This window comes from Bradysia coprophila (assembly GCF_014529535.1).
Source record: "Bradysia coprophila strain Holo2 chromosome IV unlocalized genomic scaffold, BU_Bcop_v1 contig_84, whole genome shotgun sequence".
Classification (NCBI taxonomy): domain Eukaryota; kingdom Metazoa; phylum Arthropoda; class Insecta; order Diptera; family Sciaridae; genus Bradysia; species Bradysia coprophila.
In genome coordinates this window covers 377,905-393,252 of record NW_023503376.1, presented here as the reverse complement: position 1 = coordinate 393,252, position 15,348 = coordinate 377,905, and the positions used below count along the sequence as shown (strand labels likewise).

Here is a 15,348-nt window from a genome sequence, read left to right as displayed (position 1 = left end):
TCCGTTCTATTCTAGATACATGAAAGATGATCAGGAATCCAGTAACCCATGAAACTCCAATGATCATGGCCCTACGTTAGTGAAGGGCCGTGACACAAGTCTGTTTACAACTAAAAAAACATAGCTAACGCCGACCCGTACGAAACACCTATTCGTATCAAAAGCCTTTAATGTGAAACTCTTCATTTCTTTTACTTCATTTTCTTCTCTGCTGAAAAACTATTCTTCCTTTTAAATCAGTTACATTATCCACTCTTTGCCTTGTTATCATACACAATTAAATTGCCGGAGGCAATATAGACAGCCCCGTACGAAGTCAAATTTCATAAATTCCTATTTAAACAGCTATATACAGCTATATTTAACTATATTTCACTATAAATAAACATTTCACAGATAAATATGCTATTATATAGCTCTATATGTCTGTATATAGCTCAATATAGCTGTATATAGGTATATATAGATGTCCATATATGGAATCCCTGAAACCCCTCACACTTAACACATTATTTCCATGTTAACAGAAACTCTCTAAGTATCATTTTTCCCAAGACATTTCTATTTTACTAAAATCCAATATGGCCGCCGGCAGCCATTTTGTTAGGAGACCGGAAATAGTACCGACGCTTTACATTCGTTAATACCTTTCAAACAAAAAAAAATTCATGAAATTCGGTCAAAATTTACTCGAGATATTGTCAAAATACACCACGTTCACTGTACTTCCGAGTAGCCAGATAAGAGCTCACTCCAAGAGACCTAGCTCACGCTCCGGAGAACATAATTTCAAAAACCTGATTGGTACGGTCAATACCTATCTAATAAAGCTAAAACAGACGAAATATGTTCAAATGTGGCCGACCTACAAGCAAAAACTGCTTGCCGCCCTGTGCCTGTTCCACACCAAGGGGTCTAACTCACGAGTCGGTCATCCGATTTCCATAAACTTTTTTTTTGTCGATCGGTATTGTAAATACCTTTTATTTGACGTATCACTTACAAGTTTAACGTTTAAATGTCCGGAGATATCTTCGAAAAACCGTAAAGCACTTATTGGGCCACAGCTCGGGAGGAGTCGATCCAAAATCACCCATCTTCGAACTTAGCCTGTCTTTTGACATTACCAAACGGGAAAAAAAAGAATTTTCAAAATCGGATGCGTTTTACTCAAGTTATCGTGCAGACAGACAGACGGAGAGACAGACGGACATTTTTTTTTCGCGGATTTGGCATCTCTAGACAACCACAATAGGTTTCCCCTTACTCAGGGAGTCCAATTCGACGTGTTACAAACGTATGCGTAAACCTATAAGACCCCAGTACTTCGTACGGGTCTAAAAATTCCTCTGGACTAAGAACACAACTTTTTTTACTTTTTTCCCTACGTTCCTACTAACCCAAAACATTTTATTCACAATCTGGGCGTCCATACACGAGTTCAACGAGCTATCACACGCCTCATACGGTTAAGATTTGGCCGAAATATTAAATTTCAAAACCCGGAAATTTGTTTGAAGAAATAGGTTTTCATACGTTTTGAAATTGATGAATTTTATTGCCAACCTTTGTGAGTTTGTTACAACGAAACTTTTGAATTACTCGGTGGATCTGGCTGAAATTTTCAGGGTATGTCAAGGACATAATTCTAAGAAACTAATTTGAAGGAATTTTCATAAAAGCTTATAATTTCGGAGCTAAGCGTTTTAAGCTATTGAGCTATGGGACCTATCACTCACAAAATATGACAGACAGAAAGTTCGTTTAAAAGACAAATTTATAGAGTTTCACATTCTAGTCGACACGTGTTTCATGGTTTTACCCAAAAATCGCCCATTTGGGAACTATGAGCGTTTTAAGTGCGAGCTATGTCAGCTGTAAGATATGAAAATATGTCTGAGGGTTTTTCAAAACAGTCGCTGTTCTTTTTGCGTTATACCAAATTCTCAAAACAATCTTCTTACAAAATAGCTGATATCGCCCACAACCACTTACAGTGGAAGTGTGACACAAGTCCTTTTATCCACTTACAAAAGAACTGATATCGGTGGGGATGACGCTTACAGCTATTTCATTTGTCTACATATATACGTAAGTGCAAAATCAGCTTTTCTTTTTGCGAGTCAAAGCTGTAAGCGTTACCTCCACCGATATCAGTTCTTTTGTAAGTGGATAAAAGGACTTGCGTCACACCTCCACTGTAAGTGGTTTTGGGCGATTTATGCATTACGATGACGAAGAGAATGTAAATCAGAAAAACAAGGATGCAAAACAAGAAGTGAAGTTAGCCATGCATGACTTGACTTGACTTGAGTAACCAAAACGTGCTCCTGTGAGCAATCCCATGAGAACATTGGACGTGAGGATTTTGGTTTGATTTGATTGTAAGTCAGACCCTAATCCTCCCTTTTCGTTCTCCTTGATTACATTCAAAGCACACATTAAAACGTCTTCACTCTCCCTGCTCAACTTCCACCTTTCGACCCTTATGTGTGTTCTGAATGATATCAGTGTAGGGCACACCATTCTGGTCTACTATTTTCTTATATACCACAGAGTACTTTCTGTGGTGACTAACTCAACCACCGTCGCACGATCTATGTGGTCGGACTAACTACACGGCAGTGGGGAGATGAACCAACCACCTGAGCTCTTTCATTGCTCGGAAATATTTTTGTATAGAATTGGTATCGTGAAGAAAATTACCTGTAGCAGGAGACTTACCAAACCACACGTCATACAAACCATTCATTCAGATTCATCGATATTTCATCATAAGGCCATTATCAAGCGTTTGTGCGTAATCATTCAAAAAAAAAGCGTTCTCCAATAGCGCGTGAAACGAGAGAGATAACATTAAGATCAGATTATCTTTAGCAGAAGATAACACAGCCAAATTTTTACATAAAGCCGTTTACACCATCGCTAGTCAAAGAAACGAGAATGCTCCCGTCAACAAACATCCGAGAAAAACTGGAAGCAAATGAAATACTCGCTGTTCCGACAGACCGCGCAACGGGAATGCTCTTCTCAACGATTCGTCAACCGCTCCACATGTGTTGGCCATACCACGTAAACAACGACACCTACATGTAGATGATACGCTCCTCTTAGGAAACGAGCAAGAAACGCTCAAGCTCAGAGGCTGCTAAGCCCTTAAACGTTACGGAAAGAACAGTTTCTCCAAGCAAGGCAAACGTTCCCTTCAAGCAACGCTAAAGAAAAACGGAAGGTTAACGAATCATAACTTTGAATTGACAGACGTCGACAACAATTAAAACCAACAACAGACCGAAACTGGAAGCGCTCAACATCACGGAAAGTCTAGAGCAACAACGAACAATTGCAAACCAATTGTACTTGTGTACGTACGAAGAGCGAAAACAAGAATAAGGCTTCTAATCGTACAGGACCATCCGTTAAGCATCTGTTTGCCAAAACTGGTACAACGGCACATCGAAATCAAAAGTGTAAATGCACAAAGAAAACCCGTGTGATACGACACATTCAGAGAATGGTAACTGGAAAGCATCAACCATTCATTCTTCAAGTTACATCGCACGTACCGAAAACCGTTAACTTATACAAACCGTATCTGCGTCAACTGGAGTCAGAGTTTTCTCCAAACCGCGCTGCACTGTGTCCCGAGCGAATCAGTTCAGTATCATTTACGCGGTACAAACCGTATTTGCAACGCGTTGACACCAGGACCAGAGTCTTCGTTCATCATCGAGTTTCACTGCTTCACCTGGATACAGCTCCGTTCGATATCCCTCCTGTTAGTTTCCGCATTGGTATTCGGCTTCTATTTCTCGGCATTTCCCTCAAATTCATGAGTTCCATGAATTCCATTGAACATTTGAACAACTTGTCGAGCAAAAATGTTGGTAACTGTCCCGTTTCGCCGCCTAAGTCTCCGTCCGTCGAAATTTCATTCGGGCAAAACAACAATCGCTCGCGAAAACAGTCGTACACAATTGTAAACAACTTTAACATCAAACAAACCACAAAAACCAAGAAATAACTTGAAAAACTAAGACAAATTCGACGAGCAAAATTTTTTACGTCCAGCCATTTTCACACCGCCTACTATTCCTACTATTTCTACTATTAAGTGAAGTTAGCCATGCATGAAACGATGAATTACGAAGGGTATGTGAGTCAAGACAAGTATTCGAAAATTCAAAGCGAGAAAGAAACGGTAACATCGAACGACGGTGGTTGAGTTAGTTATCACGGAAAGTACTCTGTGGTATATAAGAAAACAGTAAACCAGAATGGTGTGACCATTCAGAACACACACAAAAATGTCAATAGGTGGGACAATTGTGAAGTAAAGACATTTAGTGATGTGTGCTTTGAACATTATCAAGGAGAACGAAAAGGGGGGATAAGGGCATGACTCATAATCTCGCCAAAGTCCTCATGTTTAATGTTCTCAAGGGAGCAGTAACTGGAGTACTTAATCCAATTCAAGTCAAGGTATTTTGATGGATGAACAAAATCCTTACCCATAGCCAGGTCATTAAAACCATCTGTAACCATCATCATCGTAAACAAATTAATAATTTGTCATCATATAACAAAATATGTAAATTTTGTCAGACACACTAAACATATGTTCGAATTGCATCATCGCATTTAACACTTTATGCTCCATTTGTGTACGGAATGATGTCTTTAAGTAATCATATGAATGGGTCGCCGTTTATTCGACGCAAACAACAATGATAATCGATCAATCTAATTTCCATACAAAAGTCTCTGTGTTTCTTTCTTCAAATAATATATATTTTGTGTGTATGTAACACGTCAAATTTTCCATTATGGGTATACGTTAAAAATCGTACATTTATATGTAACGTAACAGTACACTTATGAATATATATAGTTTTTAACAAAAATTTAATTTCATTTATTCACTAGACTTATATTTACCTAATCATCTTTGTTCGATAATAGCAAAATTTCATTCATTTTTAGGTAAGGTAAAATGAGGAAATGAGGAAATTTTCTTTAACTCTTTCTAATCACGCAACATTGGAACACAGGGATTAATTTCGGCTCACACATCTAATTTACAGTTTACGTTAGAAAATACAGTCGTTTTTCACAGGTACACAACAAAGGTTTTTGTCTTGTCACTTTGATATAAGTCAACATTTTGGTTTGTTTCATTTCCCCTAATTAATTCTAATAAAAAAATTCTTTGAAAACACTTGAGTGGTAGAGTCAATACAGAGTAAGTACCAGGCAGTAGCTTTGACTAGGAATAGGAACCTGTATTGTCTGGTGGTCTCTTATCTTCCGAAACAAAATTAAATCAATTTTTTCAGTGTTCCATATTTGACATCCGAGATATGAACCACTCTTGCCCGTATTTACTATGTCATGGTAATTCTCATATTTATTTTTCAATTCATTTGTTCATCCACCAATTCACCCAAAAATTCAAAATCTGAAGTGCACTGAAGTGCAACGACACAATGCACTATTATTATTAAGAAAAGAAGTGTTCATGAGGGTCGTCCAAAAATTACGCAATGCAAAAATCGGGACTTGTGACATCTCCCTAAAACCTGTCACACAAAATATGAAAGTTTCCAAACAAGAACAATGTTCGAACCGTGACGCAAGCTTCATAAAACCCACATTCCCTCTCTGCAAGACGTAATTTATGAACGACTACCTTTGTAAGAAGTCTATAAAATTGTCTTTCTGAAATTTAATTAATTATTTATTCCTCAGACAAATTATACCTAGACTGGTATTTAGTACGATAAAATGTGGCCCCAATAGATCAGTGTCAAATAACGGCTTCTTCTCTCAAAATAGTGTCAAATGAGTTGTCAATTTCACAAAGCTAACCTCAATCAATGACAGCTCCATATAAATTTTTGTAACATTGTGGTTAGCTTTGTGAAAATGACAGCTCATGTGACATCTCAAACGACATTGACAATGATCTTTAACAGTTTGTATAAGATACACATTTCGTACGATTTTACGAAGAATGTTACACCAATACAAGTAGGCTTTTGACAGTTCAATTTGTCCATATAATTAAGAGAACAAACATACACTATCAAACATTTCGTATTTCATGTTGGGACCACATATTTTACGTAATTTTGTGCGACGTTTCCTCTTTAGATAATCACTCTTAGGTTTAATCTGATTTCCAATCTGATGACCAATCGAAGATACTATTAACTACCCTAAAAATTCGATGATAATCGAATTATTAGAGCTTGTGAGGGTTATCGATTTTTCCGAAAATTCGTTTAAAAGTTTTGAAAAAAAAAATAGAAATGAGAGAAAACTGATTTTTTTCGGAGAACACTTGTCACATTTCTGACCCATTAGTGTGTTCACAATTCACGGAACATTGTAGTATCATAAAGACCATATCATGCCCGTATGGAATGGTTTCTCATGCTAAAAACAATGCTTAAAACAGCCATAGTTCATTAAAATGAGAACCATTCTGCACTGCAACTTAAGAGTGATTTCGCCAAAACATCGAACAAAATCAGACGTTTTGGGACAAGGGGTCACAGATACTTATAGCTCATTCGATTCGTTAAGCCTTTGCGAGTGAAACGTAGTACTACGTTTGGTGAACTTTATTTTGTTGTCGACGCTCGAGGTCATGAAGTAAGGGTCTGCCAAAAGGAGCCCAAAATCGTTTTATCGCGATTAGTCGAGTAAGCCCATTTTGGAAAAAAAACTTTTTTAGCTAGCCCAGTAGGTCTTGAAGAGACGCATATTTTGAGTATACACACCACCAGGTACATGTTGACCTGTTGGTGATATCAATCATTTTAAGTGAAAAAATAGGTGATTTTCCCAAGTCCCTGACCAGCTGCAGTGACATAAGTCCGAGACATGGTATGTATGGTGAGACAGCCTAGCCTCTGTAGTACCATAACATGCAAAAACATCATTGGATAAGTTTCAATCATCGCGAGGAAACGATTTTGGGCACCTTTTGGCAGAGCCTTACTTCATGACCTCGAGCGTCGACAACAAAATATATGACACCAAACATAGTATCACGTTTTACTCGCAACAGTTCAACGAATCAAATGAGCTATAAGTCAATAATATCCGTCACCCCTTGTCCCAAAATTGTTCGAAGATTTCGCGATATCACTCTTAACAGGAACAAACACAAACATTTGGTCGGAAAATTACTTAGTGTGAAAACACTCTCCTACATTGTGCAAAGTATTTAAAAGACGTCTACCACCTACGAATCCAACAAATAATCGTCTTCTTCATCCTCAGACTCATCTTCTTCCTCTTCGGTCGCATCATCTTCAACATATTTTGTAACCGGACGCCTCTTCGCGAACAAATTTTTACTTTTGGTTCCTCCGTAAAACGAAGGACTCCCAAAATAATTGTGATGAGAGCCACCTACTTTGCAATTGTACTTGTTGTTAATGCGTCTAATATCGCCTTGGCTCAAACCGAATCTCTGTCCAATATGTTCGCCATTTCTGGTCAGAATCGTAATTTTGCCATTTTTCGTGAACGCTGTGGAACCGTAATGCATTATCGACTGATAATCGTATGGGGTGCCCAAATGGTTGAAATTCGATGGATTCACTTTGTCAAATTCGCTGAACCACTGCGGAGCTATGTTCTTCCACATTATCTTGACGTATTTGTCTCTGTCTGGCCGGTTGTGCATATGAATGTAACCCAATGCATGCAGAAGCTCGTGGATAATGATTCCCTGTTCATATTGTACAAAACTGTAGAAAACACAAAACAATAAAGATTTGAGCTACCTTTTCGAAACAAAGTCGCCAATTTAGTGATAACGGCTGAGCGCCTCCAGTTCGACCGAGATGAGACTTACAGTACTTCCCCGAATAGATTTGCACATAATCCTTTGCAAACTTTCTTGGCTTGAATCGAATGCACGAAACTAACTCGATGGCATCCATCGAGCTCCGTATCAATCTCAATTGATCGAAAGCTGCAACAAAGAATTGGCCATTGAATGTAAGCTGATCAAAACTAAGATGCACTCACGCACAATATTTCGAACTCTTCGGTATCGTGTACGGTACGACGACATAGCCCTCTTTGTTCTTCGGCCATCGATATAGGTCATAGGATACGTCCGCACTAGCACCACTTCGTGCGGCAAAATACATCAGTTTCTTCTGCTGGGGTAATAAGGTCAGATCGCACTGAAAATCTGCTTTACTCTGGACATGATCCATGACGCGCACTACAATTTTCTTACTCTCCTCACTTGACGGCTCCGTGGAATTATTGTGCACTAATTGCACGAATGATATCAATATGAACAGACACTTGAGCTGATGAACCATATTTTATGGTTGGTTGTTTCGCACACAAAACTCAACTGATGAATGAATGATTGAAAGCGAGTCTATGTGTAGTCGGAAACAAACTAAGTCAATGGTTAAAAGCGCGAGAAAAATAACGTTTAACACCACGTACAATTACGTAACGATTTTCTCGCACAATTGTATACAACATTAATGAAGAAGAAAAAAAAAATTAACAACAGACCGAATGAGAGTGAAGAGCGTATAACATCGCGTCGAGATAAAATGAAAGTTTGTTTTAAAAACGTGAATTTTATAGAAGTTGCGAATAATGTTGAATTTATGGCTGATAACTGCCGGTTTCAGTTGATTGTAATAAAAGTTTATTATTTTTTTGTTGTAATTAGTTATCTGCAAGAATACGGTTACTGGTTATAGATCCAACCATCTCAGATCGAATTTGTCGTATCAGTTTATTATGTAACCTCTCATTATTGTTTTATAGATCTTCTAGACACTGTTCCGCACATATATTACGTATCGGGCACATGCGAGTACGAAGTCATGAGTAGGTGTGTTGAAGTTGATACGAAATGAAAATTCAAACAAAATCGAAAGTGACGGTGTCATCCAGGGAGAATCGTCCATGGGAATCCCTCTAATCGACCGGAAGCTAGCTCAAAATGTTGTAAGGATGACAAAGATTTTTCGGTTGTGTTAATCGGGGAAATGTACAACGGTTTTCATGTTATGAAAACTAGGTCTCACCTGAGTATTATACTCACGTTAGAGTATTATCTGTAAAATGCCCCGGTTAAAAAATGGCGTGTGTCTTCATTAGAAATTAAACTCGTATGAACTACTGCCCTCGCTTCGCTCTCGTTAATTTTTATTCTGTTTATTCGCTTTTGCTGACAAGGCAAAATCACGTAACAAAAAAATACTTTTGAAATAGAAACGAGAATTCGTTTAGCGACGAAGATCTTGGAATCTAACCTCAGGAAATCCATTTTCCACCAAACAATTTCTTTTAAATCGGTTAAGAACGGCTTCTTTTGAAAGCTACTCCGAGATGGTTGAGTCGATACCACCCATTTTCGAACCTGACGATTTCAATTCTTAATCAAACAAACAAAACCAGCCATCAGAACAGTCGGAGCGTCTGCTGCGACTGAGCCCCGTACAAACCCGTATATCTATTGCGTACGTGACCCTAGTGCGTCTGTCACCCTACTTTGACCGTAAGCCTATGCGCCGGTTAAAGTAGTTAAAGTAAAATTATTATGTAATGTGTACATCTTAGAAATTGCGCATAGCGAAATTACGAAGCCCCGTACGACGTTCCTTTCAAATGAAACAAAAATTTCAAATCGCCCTAAAATTTTATTTTTTTGAAGGGCCTAGTATCGGCCTCAGTCCGAGGACCCAAATTTAAAATTTTTTCAACTAAATTCTATTCGGCCTTTGATTACCTTCCAAATGAAACAAAAATTACGAAAAACGGATGAAATTTGCTCGAGTTATATGTGAAATACACATAGGGCCCTAGTAGCGGCCTCAGTCCGAGGACCCAAATTTAATTTTTTTTTTCAACCACATTCTATTCGGCATTCGATTACCTTCCAAATCAAACAAAAATTACGAAAAACGAATGAAATTTACTCGAGTTCTATGTAAAATACACATAGGGCCCTAGTAGCATTTCACTTCTAAGGCCCTAACTCACGGTCCACTCACCCGATTTAAAAAAACTTTTTTTTCCTGGATTGGTATTGACAATACCTATCATTTGCCGTGTCAGACGGACAGACGGCCCAAATTTTTATTGCGGATTCGTCATCTATGAACATAGGCAAACACTTTGCCCTTACCGTCTGCTTCGAATTCCATCAATTACACACGGCATCGTAATCCTATAAGCCCCTTTGTACTTCGTACGGGGCTAAAAAGTTTTTGAAAATCGGTAGAGCAATGGTCACGTCTTTGTGTTAACAAAGAGCAGAGCACTGTTACGTTACATTTAAGAGGTTTCGAGTCTTCAGTTTTGATACAAACCAAATACTATGTCGCCATCTTGTTTCATTCCAATGAAACGCTTGTTATTATTCTGAATAGATCAAGTCCAAGTTTATTTGAAATTTCAAAAATCATCCACAGAGAACCCTAACCTCAACGGTTGTGCAGTGAAACTGAGCAGGCACTTTGCTCATGTTTGAAAATAGAAACAAATGTTTTAATGGTTTTCATGGTTTTCTTGTAAAATAATGAGTTTAAACACTTACGCCATACAAGAACTTATCAAAATTTCACCGTTTCTATTTACATGGGGAATATATTAAATTAAATGTTTTTGTAGATCCGGAAAAAACATAAAATTAAACGGCATCTCAATAATTTCAATTTTTTTCACCGAATTGAGGTTAGGGTTCTCTATCGAGAGCCGTCAGTATTCGGATTTACAGTTACTCGGACTTGATCTATACAATGTGGTTATTCTTAATAGGTTTGTTCCAAGGTCATTTCGAAATGTCAAATTTCATCCACAGAAGGCACCTTAACCTCAAATTTCAGGTCGACGAACATTTTAACGAAAAATTTACAAAGAAATTTGTTGACGTCTAGGTTTTGTTCATCTCTGCTGGATGAAATCGTCGGCGTTCGTGTTGTCAAAGTTCAGGCTTACAGTTATTTGGAACAAACCTATGACAATAGAAATTCGAACATCGCTGTCGGCCACCATACAAGTATTGTGAAAACAAAATGTCCGTAGTGATAGAAAAATTGTGTTTTTAACCAATTTCATCAAAATAAAATTTGGTATCGTTGTAAAGCTGACACTCCAAGCTATCACATTAGCCGCTAATGATCAGCGACACGTTGATGTTGAATTATTCTACCTGGTATAGGAGTTTTTTAAGGGTGAAAGTGAAAAGGTAAATTTCTGAAAATGTAACAAAAAGCTTCGATTACAAAATATTTCCCCTCTACCAATTCCAATGTAAGCCTTAAGTCCTCACAAGCCCTGGCCAACGCTGATGCTGGTTCTAAGAAACAGCTCAGAAAATTTCGCTTAAACTTTTTTACTTGAATAGTATTTCCCTCCTCCAACTCACTTTCGAAAAAAAAAACAGAAATTTTACTTTGGACATTGTGGCGATATCCCAGAGAAAGAATTCGCTAACCTACTTCCCGATTTAAGAGGAACTACTGTCCATACGACTTAAAAAATCAATTACGCGCCATTAATATCTTAAGAGTAGCTTACTGATAGGCCGAATCAGATTGGTATGCAAGCAGAGAGCATCTTATCAATAATATTGCATAAAAGGTGTGTATCTTCGCAATTAATCTCAAGTAAGTACTTAATAGGAGCTCGATAGGATCATAAAAATGTCAACAAATTTTCGTAGTTAATCGTGGTTGTATTAACAGTAACTTGCAGGACGTTTTGTACGATTAGATGATGTAGTAGAGATTATTTAGTTGGTCATAAGCTGGTCAAACATACACTGGAATGGGGACAATAAATTACCGAAATTTGTCAAGCCAATATCCTCTCTAGCAACCAAACTTGTTTGTAGAATACCAAGGTAAACATATGGGCGTTGGTAATGCCATATCTAACCGAATCAGATGCGCAGTGGCACGAAATTTCGCTATAAACGCGATCTTTCTTTAAAATCACCAAATTGCTTAGAAACCTGGGCCACCTGTTTTGTGATAGCCACAACATTTTGTGAAACTCAAGTAAATCATAGTTAACCATTTGAAAAAAAGGTGTCATTAGCATCGAACTATTGTTCTAGACCGCGCGTCTGAATGGCATTACCTCCGCCCATACATTTACCTTGTAGAATACAAAGTAACATAGAGTGTGGTATGCGTTAGAAATATGTGTAACTGTAATATCAGCTGATTAAATTCGAAACCTCAAAGTATTTATGCGATAAACGGAGCGAATGGGAGAGTTTGGGGTGCGATGTTTTGAAATTCGATTACTCAATTCAGAAAATAAAAGAAAATTATCATTTGAAATAGGCTGTTAACTTCACAGAAGTCAATTGCTCAGCTTTATTTCAATTAGAGTGGACTTTGTACGTATTTACAATTCGTTGATTATCTTGTCTTTTATTTAAACAACAAAAAGCTTTAGCGCTTCTTTCGAACCCCACAAACATTCTTAAGTGCCCATTCCACTTAAAAAAAGTACTCCGTGAGAGAGCCGTTAGAGCGCCGTGAGAGAGCAAGCTGTCAAATAAACAAAGAAAAATTGAAAAAATTCAATTTTGTCTCTCACACGGAGTACTTTTTTTGGTAAGAGGAAACTAAGCATTACACTACACAATGTATGATTGTTCACTGCATTTTTGCATCATTTTTCTTGACAGTAAGAATGTGACTATGCTGATTGTAAGCATGAAGACCACAAATAAGATCAAAACAATAATAACGATGTACGGCGGCAGTGGCGAGCTGGGAGTTACACGTTCTGTTGTTGTCGGAGGTGCTTCGGAAGTGGTTGGCAGTTTAGGTGTTAATGTTGTTGATGCTTCATCTGACAAACTGTCTGACTCATCTTCATCTTCGAATGAAGAAGACCCAGATTCATTCGACAATGATGATGATGAAGATGATGATGATGAAGATGAGGACGATGATGATGAAGATGATGAAGATGAGGACGACGATGATGATGATGAAGATGAGGACGACGATGATGATAAAAATGACGACCTTGAATTGAACGATAAATTTCCCACTTCTTTTGATTCGTCATCACAGCCGACGCTATATTTCCGAACACAAATACTTTGCTCACGATTCCAATAAGTTTCTCCGGGACAGACTTTTTTAACGAATCTATCGTGAACACACTGATAATATTCCTTGCAGTTTAATGGATGTGCCCTGTACACTGCAACGTCTCCTTCAACACACTTCAATCGGTCGGGTTCTCTATGAGCAGATATAAAAATCGCGAACGACTCCAAACCAACAAACAGCAATAAATATTTCATTTCAAAAGACAACTTCAACGAGACATTTTAATTCAATGAAGAAAATTTATCGACTACATAATGTCGACCTGCGTCCACTGTAGGTACAACACATAAATTTGACTATCTCTTCCGATAAAACAAAACAATCCCCGAAAAATAACTATGCAAATCCTTTTTCGCGGCAGATATGTTATCAGTAACCATTATATCTTGTGAGATTATCCATGTGCATAGTTCTTTTCGTGAATTCGTCACCCATTCTAATAATCCGATAATAGTCAATTTAGCAATAACCCAAAGCAATCAATCAAATCTCAGATATAGATTAGCGTAGCAATACGCGCCATATATTCTTATTAGAAAATGTACGCGAACTCCTGAGTCATACACCTGAGTCAAAAGCTATCAGTCGACTATTTATAAACAGGACCGGAATATCGATTCCAGCGGCCTGGAACAATAACTAATTTTAATTGTTTTTTTACGTTTTTACAATATTTCATTGAAAATTTTCTTAATTTCTGTATTCAGTGGGGAGAAACTAGGGATAATAAAAATATTGCCAACAGAATCATTTTAAGCTGAACTAGACAAAACTCTCTGCTAACAACATGACCACCATCTTCCGGAAAACATATGTCTGATATTTCTCTAATTTAAATGTTTGGACTTTCGCAGCATTTCCTGTAGCTGCTGTAAGCAATTAAAATGTTTAGATAGTGGTTTTGGCATTGAGACATTAAGAAGATTTTTATTTTCGAAAACATAAACAAAGTGACAGTTTGAATGAGAAAAGTTCGATTTCCTCAACGGGAGAGAAAGTGCTGTACTTTTCTCACTAAAAATGTCATTCGACCAGTCGTCAAGAAAACACAATTTTCTGATGGCCTTTTGAGGGGAGAAAATAAGGCAAAATGCAACGTGCGCATGGATTAGTCATTTGTGTACCTGATTGATTTTAGGCAATTTCGCGGATTGTAGGCCGAACGGAGTGAGGCTTACAAGCGAAAGTGCCTAAAATCAATCGTCCAAAGCAGGTGCACATGTGAGTTTTCATGCAAAGGGCCGAAAACTCAAGAAAAAATCAAAAATTACCCTCATTTTTGGCCCGAAGCATGAAATAGTATTTTTCGTGACTCGTGACGAAAAGTAGAATTTTTCAGGACTAGTCTTAAGCTTGTCCTAACGAGGCGAAGCCGAGTAGGACAAGCTTAAGACGTGCCCTGAAAAAATTCTGCTTTCGTCACGAGTCACGAACTACGTTTTCTGTGCCGTAAGGATCATAATGAGACGAAAAACAAAACAAAAACCTAACAACAATTTCAGCTTTTCTTAGCAATCACTTTTCGATCGTAGGTGCAGTGACGAAATACGTCGAATTATGATTCTAAGGCACAGAAAATATTTTTCGAGCCTTGGGCATAAATTACGGAATTTTTCGCGTAATTTAGGCCCTCAGCATGAAACGTTGTATACCCATCTGTCCACAACAGATACGTAAATAACTATGGATGTGCTTCTTAGTGAAAAGTTTTTTACTTAAAGTTTTCTTGCATAAAAAATGTTTATTTTGCATACTTTTTACGATGCAACATGTCTAAACAACTTTGTTCATTCCACTTGCATTACCAATGTTAAGACGTACCATACTATACACTGGGACGTCGATGAAATTTAGACATCAATTTGCATCAGTTGTAGCTGTTTTTAACATGTTCTTCAACCGGTCTACTCATTCAAAGAAGAGTGCTTACACTTATTTGTACGAGTGAACCAGATGAAGCAAATTCGTGTCTAAATTTTACTAACGTCCCCTGTACATATAGTATTGTTTTATAAATTGTACTGATATTAGCGTTGGTAAATATCGCATGTGGAACGAATAACGTCAATTTGGATTGTGATCATTGAAATTGTTTATTTTCTCCCATCGTAAATATTCCGAAATAATTGTTCTAATGTCTACACAGATGTGTTCCGTGGAGGAAAAAAAAATTTTATGAATATATTTGAGCTGTGTGTCATTCAATACGTAA

At 37.6% G+C, this 15,348-nt stretch overlaps 1 protein-coding gene across 1 annotated transcript; it reads right to left on the bottom strand.

Annotated features, from left to right (window-relative positions):
* Positions 1-6,623: 6,623 nt before the first annotated feature.
* On the bottom strand, positions 6,624-8,466 carry LOC119072680 (high choriolytic enzyme 1-like). The gene is made up of 3 exons (XM_037177954.1): positions 8,051-8,466; positions 7,800-7,990; positions 6,624-7,744 (listed from the first exon to the last, which is right to left on the bottom strand). Exons 1-3 carry the CDS (start codon positions 8,349-8,351, stop codon positions 7,253-7,255), a joined length of 984 nt encoding a protein of 327 aa, XP_037033849.1. The 5' UTR covers positions 8,352-8,466; the 3' UTR covers positions 6,624-7,252.
* Between the last annotated feature and the right edge of the window lie 6,882 nt (positions 8,467-15,348).

What these genes read in the sequence shown, in the direction of transcription:
- LOC119072680 (XM_037177954.1), bottom strand. Translation starts at nt 8,351, where the DNA reads ATGGTTCATCAGCTCAAGTGTCTGTTCATATTGATATCATTCGTGCAA. An exon ending in ACCGAAGAGTTCGAAATATT is followed by an intron (nt 7,991 to 8,050) that starts GTGCGTGAGTGC and finishes TCTTTGTTGCAG; the next exon opens with CTTTCGATCAATTGAGATTG. An exon ending in GGCGACTTTGTTTCGAAAAG is followed by an intron (nt 7,745 to 7,799) that starts GTAGCTCAAATC and finishes CAATATGAACAG; the next exon opens with GGAATCATTATCCACGAGCT.